Source organism: Alligator sinensis, unplaced genomic scaffold (assembly GCF_000455745.1).
Source record: "Alligator sinensis unplaced genomic scaffold, ASM45574v1 scaffold721_1, whole genome shotgun sequence".
Lineage (NCBI taxonomy): Eukaryota > Metazoa > Chordata > Crocodylia > Alligatoridae > Alligator > Alligator sinensis.
Genome location: NW_005841857.1, coordinates 1,954,327 through 1,967,445, shown reverse-complemented (window position 1 = coordinate 1,967,445; position 13,119 = coordinate 1,954,327). Strand labels below are relative to the sequence as shown.

Here is a 13,119-nt window from a genome sequence, read left to right as displayed (position 1 = left end):
GGGGGGAGGGGGGGGCGGTGCAGGTTGACGAAAGGTAAATGCTAAGTCTACCTGGTTCTGATTTTTCAGAGTACTTGGCATTACGGCGTTCTTAACATGTTAAAAGCAGAGCTGTCATTAAGCTCAACTGCTGGACTAAATGTTTTGCATTTCTCCACCCGTCTTAAGTTTGGGACCCAAAACACAAGAAACATGTACCCATCACCTGAGAAAGTATTGCTGCCCAGCACCACTAGTAACTCTGCAGTAGACACAGGGATAGAAACTGTTCTTAAAAGTGACATCCAACTGCCTTACACAAAGGGCCATTCCTTCCCTTCCTGTATGGCTCTGCTTCACGACGCACCTTCCAACCTCAACAAATGAAATGGGGCTTTGTAAGGAAGCTGTGTAGCATATGGAGGCTGTTCGCTATACAGTCTTAAATGTTCCCAGACTACAACATATCCTATAAACTTAATGAGGCCTCTAGGGAGTGGAGGGGAGAGGGGAGGCAGAAGTAGCTGACATTGTAATTTAAAGACTACCATATTGCGCACACACAAGGTGATCAAATTAAGGTTGCATAGACCATCTTAACCCTGGCAACTTCTGATTTCCAATTTCTTGATTTGAAACCTTCAAACACCTTAAATATAAGAAGTGTTTACTAGTTCTGTTCACTTCAGAGGAGGATATACTTGACTGTCTTTAAAGAAATTAACCTGAAAAAAAAGATTCCATCATGCAAAAATCATACTACCCCACCACCCCAGCCCGCAAGTGTGATAATCAGGATTAATATCTTCAGATTCACAGCAGGATCCTCTCCCTAGTACTTGAGTTAACAAGTGTAACTGGCAGCACTAAAGAGCAATAGAAAATTCTTGCTTTCTGTATGGACCAGCACTGGAGGGGAGAGCGATAAAAAGGAGTATTTTAATCATTATTTATTAAATTTATACGTTGCTTTTTACAGAAAGTCTTCAAGATAAATTATAGCAACAAATAAAACATTAAAAATAGAATAATGTAATAAATTACATACTCCCCAAGCAGCAATAAGGTATTACGTTATAATAGTAAGCAGTGTGAGTTAAAAGTTCATGTTCAGTGCGAGGCCCCCCTACACTTGCTTAAACTAGAGCTGCTAATGCGACTTAAACCTAAGTCATGTCCATTTTAACCAAAGATAAGAACAGACCTGCTTTGCAGTGCTGAGATGCACCATTACAGGCAGATACTGGTCTTATAGCAATAGCATAAATTTCTGAATATTATCATTTCTAATCAGCATTATCCAGAACTGCCTGCTAATTAACAAGAATGAATAATCTATACACAACTAATATAAACAATATAAGCTGTCCTATCACTGTGGTTGACTAAACTAACTAAACAGACCTAAGTTGACACAGCAAGCTGAAGTTGCAAATATGCAATTTCATTGGTGTCGAATTGTTCCCTTTGAGAAGGTAATAATTACATTCTTGCCCCTAAAACTCTAATAACCAAGATGACTGCCCTTGCAATTATACTGCCTAATTCACAGTAAGCAGTGATTTGTCCAAGGAAGATACAATCACTGCCCTCGGGAGGGAAAAAGGACATAAACGAAGACACGGTAACTGAGACAAACACTGGCAAGTGCTTCCTGCAAATTTAACTATTCTAGTTCAAGTGTCTACCAGGAGAAGTTCCAACTTCTGTCATTCAAGTTTCCTGTCCAATCAAACCCAATTAAGCAGAAAGTAAGGACAATTTGTATAATTAGTCAGTCTTGAAATCTTTCCCTTTTTTTTTTTTTTTTGCAGGAATATCATTTTATGAGAAAACCTGGATAATATACAGTTTGATCTATTGAAGGAATAGAATATATTTTCTGTTATTGCTTTAACATGCTCAACATTCATGGCTTCATACTAGCACTAATTGCCATACAATCTGAACAAACCTAAGAAAATTTCAGAGAAAAATCAAGTGAGATGGATAATAAGACGACTGAATGAATGAAGCTAAGATCTGTATATTCTGTTAATACCTTTGGGACAAATTATCAGAGCCCATAAAGATAATGCAAACATTCTAATCTAATAAAAGCCTTATCACTTTGGTCTGTCGGTCCGTAACGCTCCGGGCCAACTGCGCATGTGCAGCCCGGAAGACAGACAGATAGACAGGTGGAGGTGGAGCCGAGGCAGGTGGGGCCAGGCTGTGTGAAGGGAGGCATGGCTTGCAACCATGGGGAGGGGAGGTGGCGTGCCACCACAGGGTGCCACAAGGGGAGCAGGTAGGGAGGCACGGGCAGAGCCCACCAAATGCAGCACACAGCCGCAGGGCGGGGCACATCCCCCACACCCGCTCCCTGCACAGCACCCTGTGGCCACACAGGGATCGGGCATGGGGGGCACATCCCTTCCCCGCACTCTCCGCCATATGCAGCTGGCGGGTGCTTCTGGGGCAGGGGGGTAGGGCACGCGGCCGCAGGATGCCTTGAGGGTAGTGGGCAGGGGGCCGTGGGTAGTGCCCTCTGGCTGTAGCACGCGGCTGCTGGATGGGGTGTCCCCTGACTGCTCCCTGAAGCCAAACCCCACCCCCGCACACAGGGAGCATATGCCCAGGCACACTGCCTCAGGGTGGCAGGCAGCACGCATGCAGGCAGCACCCGTCGAATGCAGCCCGCGGCCACAGGGTGAAGCATGTCCCCTGTGCTTGCTCCCCACACAGCACCCTGGAGGCATGGGCCACACCCCTCCCCATGCCACCGGCTGCAGGGCACGCAGGGGGTGGCAGGGCACACACGTGCGTGTGTGTAGCTGTGTGCGTGGCATGGCATGGCATGTGGCTGTGGCATCTGGTTGGGTGGCTGTGAGGTGTGGGGGGGGTGCATGGGCTTGGACAGAGTAGGGAGGGAGTGGGAGAGTTGCACACGGACAGACGCAGAGGCGGCAGCGTGGGGCGGTGGCACTCTGTCCCCGCCGCCCGCCCATCATTCTTGACAAGCACTTTGTTAGTTTACAATACAATCATTAACATGGAGAAACCTTCATTAGCAACATTTCAATGAGACCAACCTACAGTTTGGCTGCAGGACAATGTGTGCAACTTATTACTAAAGATTATTTCCTTGAGCAGATGGCCATATTTTATTCCATGTCTCCTCTGATGGCAAGAAAATAGGGAAGGGAATGATTAGAACAGTTATGCCCAAACTCGGGTTTTATGTAGTTACCTGTTTAACAGTGGTGCCTAATGAACACTTTGAAGAGGATGTTGACTCTGTAACAAAAACATCCTTCTGCTATAAAACACATCTTAGTATACACCCCTTGAGACTCCAAGATGTTAATCAATAAAAATCAGAGATGATCAGAGTTAACATTTTTCATATTTCTAGGGTAAAAATAAAACCAACAAAATGAAATTCTGAACATTTTTGGGAATTCAAATGCATCATAAAAACAAGGACACAAATCCTCTTTTAAACCTCAATGTATGTGTTCTATTTCACTAAATTGGATGATACTCCATAGTAATTATATTCCCCGATTATAACAGGCAAACTTTTACAACTACAAGCAGAAATATAAAATAAACACCAAACTCTTCATTTATTCCAAGTGAAATGTCCACCTAACTCCATTCATACCTTGGCAAAGAAGTACTGATCTGAAGCCTTGGCAAAGCTGGAATGACTTCTACCGTACATCCATTAGTCTTCAATCCTGGCAGATTATCCAAAAGGCAATCGCTGAAGACTCCAAAGACTGAAGTGTGATATCCTGTTTCGAAAGGGAAATAGCTAGTTTGTCTTGGGTTATTTGTTTCATGAAAGGATTGAATACACAAGTTTAATGATTTAATGCTACAGATGATTTGCTGAGAGAAGGCAACCTCTGCTATAAAAATTCTTATTGGGAGAAGACCATGTGACAAATGTTTTGAAATCCTCTGCTGGACTCTTTATATGTACAATGTGTCATGCAAATATCATGAATTTACAGCCACAGTGAAAGCAGGTGAGCTGTCAACATCTGTCTATATTTTGTCATATATGCGATGGTGTTTTCTACTTTTATATAATATATTTATATATATAATAGGTCAATATACATTATATTCTCCCTCAGAGCATGAGACCTCAAACTTATCCATCAGGAAAAAAAATAATTTACGACAATCCAGTTTAAAAGAAAAGATATATATAAGATAACCCTTCTTGTGTTACGACTTCCACTGGCATTTAATCATGTTTTACTGAACAGTTATAGTTAAAAAAATATAAGTTTTATTTCAATTTCATAGGCAATTACCTCAATTCTATTTGGTGAAGAATCAATATCTACTACCTAGACATGCAGGAGAACTCTTGTGCTGAACAATGAGATGACAAAAGGGGAAGAGATGTGAGTGATAAATGAGCACACAGGGACAATTCACTGTTGCTTTACTTTAATGGAACCTCATTTTGGTTCAGACAGTAACAGGATAAGAAAACAAATAGCAAGAACTTTTGCAGAATCCATTTGGCATTGTTTTCTGAAAGGAGAGAGAAACTTATTTTGGCTATGGCTATGGCTACAGCTGCCTCATTAAATATTCTAATATGAATTTTCTAAATAAGGTTGAAATAAAATTTAATTTCAATTCCAGGATGTTAACACACAGTTTGGTGTAAAAAAACAAAAACACCCAGGTGGCTTATTTTAGTTTGACACGAACTCTTTCAAACACTTCAGTTTTCTTTTATTACTGAAATATTTTACAATAAAAAAAAAAAGTGATGGGCACAGAAAATGAGAAAGCAAGAAAGAGGAGATGAGTGAAAACAAAGGGAAAACGTATCAAATGGAACAGGGACTTACAGGGGAAAGAGAAAGCCTGAAAAATAAGTACTTTTTCGTATTAGTCTTATTTACTCTGATAGATCACTTTCCAGGATAATTTTTAAATCATTCTCCACGATAAGAATTAAAATGTACATTTGCCTCAGTATTGGTTCACTTGTCAAACTCCAGCATTTTACTTAAACCTCTTTTTCCTGGAACCCAACATTAATGTATCAATCTTTCTTCCACCAAACTCAGGACCTTATAAAGTACCTTTTCATTTCATTTTGTTTCCTATTTCTCATTATCGCTATTGCTTTTCTTAAGTTTATTAATGATGCGTTCTCTTGTATTACAACACACTGTATGCTTTAATATAAAAATTTCTGGATAAGAAACTTACAATACATATGGCAATCTTATCTGATTGTTTCATTAATATAATGTCAACTGCAAGATTCACCTTGCATTCTCTGAATGCATTTAAAAAAAGGCAATTTTCTCAATGGCAGGCCAAACTAGTAATCTGCTAATACAGTACACAATTTTCTAATATTTAGTTCTTTACCTCTCCATTTCCTCTCAGATTTAGGATCTTATTGTAATAACAGTAAAGAATAGACATCTAAAAATAAAGTGATGTATTTCTGAGCGTCATGGGTTATTAACTCACACTATGTAATACTACCTTCTCTACTGAAAGAATATTACCTTCTTTATTGCAAGTTCTTGTCATATACCAACTTTCTGGAGGATTCAGTGTTGGAGATGCGAAATAAATCCTAATTTAAATTACCCAGTCATCAGGCAAATTAATTAAACTCTGTAGCTACTTCCCTTATGAGAACCATAAAAACATAACCCTTACCATTAATAGTGATCTGCCCAGTGGTTTGAGGAACACCCAGCAGGAAGAGAAAGAGCAGCAGGAAGAGATTCAAATTCTACTCCAGCTGTCAGGAGACCCTGGGGGAAACAAATGCTTATTTTATCTAGAGACACTGAAACATTATTTTAATGCTATTTTGTGTACTCCAAGACCCACCTGATTTGGCATATTTTATGTACTTTATTAAAAACAAACTACATGTCCAAGATAATGAATGAAATGAACCTGAAATGCGGTTCAGAATAATTTACATTTACGTTCACCGAGTCGAAACGGAAGATCTGTGCAGCGAGATAAAAGCACTTACAACATTAAGACCACATACAAACATTATGTTTCCACTGGGAGAATCACTGCTCTCAGTAGAAGTTGCCAGCATACGGGTATTCATTCAGTTCCACCCAGAAGAAACACGCCTCATCCAAGAGGAAAATCTTCTAGACTGACACTTAGACGATCTCCCCTGCAAGAGACAGTCTCCCGCTAGGATAAACGCTTGTACATTTGATGAGCAGCTTCCAGCGTCTTCCACAGACTAGAAGGAGCAGAAAGCGTTTCCAAGCCACCCCACTCTCCCTGGGGACCAGGAGCAGTGAAGCAGCAGCTGTTCCCCATACCTTCCCCAGACAAGGATCACCCCAGTCTGGGGAAAGTGTAAGGAAAAGGAAAAAAGGAGGAAGCAGCAGAAGAGGGAAAAAGGGAGAAGCTGCAGGCTGGAACTCCTATACATGGCCTCTCGTAGGCCAGGGACAGAGGTTACACATAAACCGGTTTAAGTGATCAGAAACTGGTTTAAACCTGTAACAGAACATGGGTTCAGTGCACATAAACCAGTTTCAAAATGTCCAAAACTGGTTTACAATAAACCTGGTTGAATGTAGTACCAGACTTAACTGATTTGAGTCAAACCAATTTATAGAACTTGGGTCCCAAACCGCTTCCTGGTTTAAGTTAAATCAGAGTCCCCCAGCATCCCAGAATGCTTTCCAGCCCTAGGCTGGGCTGGGCTGTCTGCTCCAGAAAGCAGGACTGGCCCCACGCCTCTCCTCCCTAGCTGGAGGTTCAGGTGGCTGAGAAGGAGATGGAGACTGCAGCTGGGAGACAGTAGCATCTTCCTGGCTTCCCCCTGCCCCCACCCTCACCACTCAAGCAGGGATCCCCCCTCTCCCACACCACAGACCCCAGTTGGCATCTGGTCATGGTCACAACACCCCCATGCTAGCTAATGCTGAGAGGTGTCTATGTGTTTGTCTCTCCAAATTCACTGGAACAAAGGCAGACAAAACAGTATCTACTTAGGGCTTTTTGGAGCTAAATCAACAGGTCTGCTGGTAATGTCCCTCCATTCTTTCTTAAAATGCTTTGCAAAAAGTTGTTTAAGAAGAACCTGAATTAATGAGATAAAGGCTTTGTTTTCTCGATGAGCTGATAAGCTCTGTGTTCTGATAAGCTCCTTGCTGGCTGTTGCCTTGCTGTCAGTGTTCAACGGAGAGAGAGGTGTCAGAAATGACCTGGTTTGCAATGAATGCAGTGCCTGTCAGTTTGCTGCAGCCAGTATGAAGCAGCAGGGAAAGGGAGACTGAAAAGCCCGGTATCATCAAAAGCTGCATGCAGTCCACACAAGCAGTCCTCCTTCCCCACCCCGCCACTGCCGCAGAGTGCTGGCTGAGGGCTGGGGTCTAGCAACACTGCCCGCCGCTTGAGCAGCAAGTTGGGAGAAAAAGTCTGATGAGAGCAGATTCCCCCTCCAGGCACACCCTGGCTGGGAACTGTGCAGGCCAGGGTCGGGGTTTAAATCCCTCCCTAATCAAAGCATCCTGCCAAAGCTTGGCCACCCTCCCCTACTCCTCTCAGCTCAGTACTGTACAAGGGAAGGGAGGGCTCGCTCTACTGACCCCCAGCTTCTAACCTGAGCCACTGCAGACATGTGCCTACATTTTCTGAATCAAAAGTGAATATCTACTAACTTGCAAGTCGGCTCAGTCTCTGCAGGTTAAACTAACCTGCAAAGACTGAATCAACTGAGGCTTGGGCTTTGTGAATGTCTGTCCCTAGCCCCAGAAACCTCTAGCACTAGAAATGAACATCTGTTCTTACCCAAACTGTACACTCAGCAAGCTTATCTGCTTTCTGAAGCCTGAATATGGTATACAGAGTGACCCACAAACCAAAGACAAAATAAAGAAGACAGCTCAGTATTTCTAAATGTGGCAATACTTCCCCTATCAAATGACTAACACGTCAGTTTAAGTATTAAACAGTTTTATTATAATCGCTATATCTCCGATATTTTGAGAAATATACAAACATCTCTAAATATATGACAGCACATATACTTAAATTCAAAATAATAAAGACATCAATGCAAGGTTTTTAGCCCCATAACATCATACAACACAACCTAATTAAACTAAGCAGCATTAGAAACACTTTCACTGAAACTCTGAGCTTTGTTGCATGATAATTTTGGGTGGCTCCTGGAGCTCTTAAACCCTGGGTTTTTCACACATTAACACTTTAAAGTGGCTTAAAGCACTCATTATGTGGCTCAAAGTTACACCAATGCAGGGCAGGATTCTCTCTTGATCCACACACCCCAGCTGCTGTTCCATTAAGGTGCAGCCGCTCCCCACAAATGCACCGCTCAAGTCGGAATTTGGAGCAGTTACACTTCCAAGCTGGTACTAAGCTGATCTACATTTGCACACCTTAAGGTCTAAAAAGTAAAAGCCAGCAACGCATAGTAAAAAAAAAGTTGAAAGAGGCAGGAAAGAAATTCCCAGGGGTAGCAGACAAACAATTATCAGAAGAAAAGAAGCTGATTACTGGGAGATCAAGGCCTGTCCAAAGGGAGAAGGGTCATTATCGCCTTTCATGGGAAGAATTCAGGAATTGGGTTTGTTTTATGGTACATTATAGAGCGTTAAGTCCTTGGTTCTTAAGTGCTCAGACAGTTTATAACAATTTTGTTCCTAAATTTGCATTCTAAAAGGTGTTAGGTGGATTTGCCTTGAGCACAAGCACAGCAAGATCTTGAGACGGGGAGTAGTTGTTCTGCAAGAAATGTCCTCCTAATGGTATATATCTGTGTCTCTGTCCTTTATCTTTATCTTTAACATTTAGTGTTTTTTAAATCCTTATGCCCCTCCTTCCCCCAAGTATCTCTTTTCTCAACTGAATAGGACTAGCCTCTTTAGTCCTTCCTCATATGGAAGGCCCTCCATACCACTAATCATCCTTGTTGCTCTTCTCTGGACCTTCTCTAGTTCTTCTATATTTAAGGTGCAATGGGAACCAGCCACGAAATTATTACACATTTTGTGTAATAATTTTGTTTTTATTTCCCTTTCATCTTGCCACTAATTGTCTAGATTACTATTTAAAATGCAATTCACTGGTTAATCATATTTTAGGGCCTTGTAACACATTAATTATAGCCAGCACAGGGTGCTCTTAACTCCTGTGTTGTCCACATACTGTGACATGTAAACTAGTTTTAGACACCCTTTAGGTCTTTTAAAGTTATACCACTCCAGGGCAGCTTTATCTCTGATCTGTGTTACCAAGCTTGTGTTCCACAAACATGTGGCCACTCTCCAGAGAAAAGCTGCCCAAGCTTCAGTCCTCCAGAATCCTAGGATGCAGTGCCCACCTCCCTCCTCCCCCCACCGTTCTGCATGGACAAGCTTTTTACCCCCTGAACTATACTTCCCAGGGGAAGATACTAGCACCAAGCCAATCCCTCTCCTGCCCCCAGCGGTGTGACCTGGCCAGGAAGCTTATAGGGGCACAAACCAATCCAAGACAGAGGGCTAGGGACGGTGCAGGCAGGGGGAACGGTAAAGGGCCAAACTGAGGCTTCCCTCCAAGGACAGGGGCTGTGTCCCCTTCAGCTAGGGCTACTCAATCCCAATCCCAATTTATTCAAACATGAGACTTTCTTTAATTTACTTACTCTACTACTTTTATTTTTTCTTTTTTTTCTTTTTTTTACTACTTTATTTTATCCTTTAGTGGTTTCAGTGGCTGACTTCCTTCATTTCATCACCCAGCCCCCCCACTCCCACCCACTGCATCTCCACTTCCCACTTCACTACATAGTCCTCATCATTAAACTTCCTCCTTCCTGCCTCCTGCTCCAGCCCCACCAACACATCTCTCCAACCTACCTCTGCCTAGGCTGGAATGGAAGCCTGTCCTGGGCCACCAGCCCTGGAGTAGCAACTCACAGCTCCAGCTCCTACTCAGGCCCCTAGTCACCAGCTCTCTACTGGCAAATCACAGCTGTGCAGGTCGGGGCAGTCAGAGAAATACTAAGCTTCAATGTGTGATTACTCTAAACTCAAGCTAACAATAACGCTGATCAAAATTTTAGAAGCTTAAAGCATAATGTGTACCAAAGCCCTTAAACATAACTTCTGCCAGGAGCCCAGGCAAGAGTCCTTTGATTAAGCACTAGGTAGAAGATGAAAATAGAGAATTACCATTCTGATAACCCTTACTTTTGACTAAAACACTTAGTCATCATAGTAAGACCTTGAAACCAATGCACACAAGTATTTTAACTAGGAAAAAGTCCAGACTTAGGCAAGTTTGATAAAGAGGACACCATTCTCGCTAGCGGGAATCAAGATGAGATGCACAACAATTTCTTTTCTTCTTTCATTATTTTAATATTTTATTAATTACTGTAAATTCAAACAGCTAAACTTCAAGTAAGGAATTAACTTCTGAAAGTCTTTTTTTTTCTTGCAAATTGCATTCTATTCTAAATTAATTTTAATAATAATAATGCATATACCCATAAAATGCCATTTTTAATCACATCCCCAGTACAGAGGTGAATATTAAGAAACCCAGCTCCTAAGAGTCCCTAGGAGTCACAAAGTAGGCATCCATGTCCCAAGACTTTCAGAAGTCTGATCAAGCAGGTGTGCTTGCCTATCGCATACAGTCAGTACAGAGCACACAACAGTCATTTTCATTCCAAAAAGGAGTGGGGCGGGGAGGATGATCCTTACGTAGTATCTGAGGGGTTAGACTGCTCACCCAAGAAAATTCACCCTGTGCCCTGGGCTGGATCTGGCCCACAAGCAGTCCTGAGGTCCAGATTTGGCCCAGGGCAGGTGAGTTTGACATCCCTGCCTTACACTTGCATCTCACACAAAAGGTGCTGGGCAAACTAACATTTAAAACAGTGTTTGGAAGACAAAGTGCTAAGTTTTAGTTCACGTTTCTTAAGTTAATTCTGTGGTCTGACAATCTGCATCCTCTCATGTAGCACATTCTCTAGGTCTAGGGTAATCAAGGAATAGATCATGGCAGCAAAATCCAACTTCCAAAGTCAGTAACAACCTCTTGTCAGGGAGCAGACAGAAGAAAAATGACTGAACAGTTACTATATTGGGGTGGGCAGATCTGTCCCACAGCGGGTCCCTTGGTCCTGCCTGGCCCAGGCACCATCCAGCCATGACACATTCTGCTGCCCCCTGCACACACAACGGGGCTGGAGCGGCTCTGCAACTGGACTGCCTTTGGAAGCAATGCAAAGGGCTGCTCCTCAGCCCAGCCTGACAGTGCGGAGGGCTGGTGACAGAGAGCACGTTCTTGCTACAAACCTTTCCAGCCTGACCCTGCACACTCCTCCCAGACACAGGGGAGCACAGGAGTCCAACCTGCCCAGCATCTCTCTGTTTCTGGGAGGATTATGTGGGGTTGGACTGGAAAGGGCTGCAGGAAGAACACAGTCTCCAGCCACAGCTTCATTATCTGCTGAAGATAAATGTCAAACAAAGAAAGAGAAAGTTTTCCTTTACCTGAGGGTGGACATGATTATGAGAAAATTCCCGAAATATGTAACCGTTCTGAGAAAACTGAAGTTGCAGGAGTTGCACTTTCTGGTAACTGTGTACTCATTTTCTTTCAAATTAAATAATGATTCAGTCAAATTTATTATGAAATCTAATTATTTCTGAATCTAGAACCTCAGCTGTGAGCCATTATCTTCTACTTTAGGAACAAAGGTCTTGGAAGAGAACATCCTGGGTCAAGTCCCATCCCTTGCCATTGAAGGAGTGATATCTTAGTCACTTTTGTACATCCAGTGTTCATATGTCCATACAAAAATCCAACTACTAATATTGATATATAGAAAACTTTAATAGCATAAAATTGTGACCATAACCAGGCTTAAATATTCTCAAAAATTACTACCTATCAATATTAAAAACAGTTACCAATTCCATCCACAAGTAATCATAAATCAGTGGTTCTCAACCTTTTTATTGTCAGGGCATCCCTCTGTAACTTTTTTTCAAAGTGGTAGCTCCCCAGTTGCGAACTGTTGTTTTACTGCATCAGCTTACCAGGCAACTCCTTATTCAATAAGGAATTTAACGGACTTCTAACATTTTCTTTTTCCCCACAACAGCACAGGATTAGTATCAGTGCAACTGCTGGCTCCTGTCCACATTCATCTCAGCCCCCACCACAACAGGTTTGATTTTTCTGTCACTTGCACAAGGAAGTCTCAATTAGTTGCAATGGAATTACTCCCGAGTTAGACCATGCTAACGTGTTAGGAATGAAGCCTAGACAGCAAAATAAAATAAAGCATTATTCTACCTTTCCTCTTTATGAGAGACTCTAGCCGATACGAATGGGATTGCTGTGAGTGGAAAAGGGTAGAACACCAAATTAAATTAATTCAAAATTGACCTGATTTGCCCTACCTTATACAACACATTTTTCATCTCCTGGATTTAGAGAACTCCTTAAAAAAGCCCACTGTGTCTGAATAGGAACAAGGCTTGCCATAATAAACACTATTTGCTTGGGGGTTTTGTTTTTGAGGGGTTTGTTTAATACATAAGCATAGAAACACCTTGTGCTTTGCCAATGCATCAGTGAATTCTCTCATCCTTAGGGCAATACTTCTCAACCAGGGCACTGCCACCGCAACAAGGTGGAACTGCACCACGCACCTCCTGCAGAGCTCTACATGCTCCTCCGAAACAGGTGCGTGGGACATTTGCACCTGCCCTGTGCACCTCTTTCCAGGAGTCACTGCATGGGATCAGACCAGGAAGGGCTGTGGCGTTTCCCAATGTGGCTCTGCAGGAGCGCAGTTCCATCTCGCCGCAACAGCAGCAGTGGTGCTCATGCCGCAGCACCCCAGGTGAGAACTATGGTCATAAATCTAAGACTACTTAAAAGCTGGGGAGACCATATCAGCATTGCTGGAGAGTACATGGCAGCATTAAAATAAAAATCCTATAGCAACCTTGGATTAAGATTTCACCTCGGATTGAATTGTCATGTATCAAATTTATTTAATGGAAAAACTGATGACTAACAAACTTACATGCATAGGTTAATTATGCTTCCCTAGAATACACTATGCTTATGTTCATCAGAGCATTC

The 13,119-nt window shown here is 42.4% G+C and overlaps 1 protein-coding gene across 1 annotated transcript in view; it reads right to left on the bottom strand.

Annotated features, from left to right (window-relative positions):
- The window catches only part of TRAPPC9 (trafficking protein particle complex 9), an 843,209-nt gene that overhangs the window by 711,960 nt on the left and 118,130 nt on the right, over positions 1–13,119 (bottom strand). The window contains 3 exon segments of the mRNA XM_025214635.1: positions 3,629–3,761; positions 5,677–5,714; positions 5,716–5,774. Coding sequence (XP_025070420.1) covers positions 3,629–3,761; positions 5,677–5,714; positions 5,716–5,774 — 230 coding nt within the window.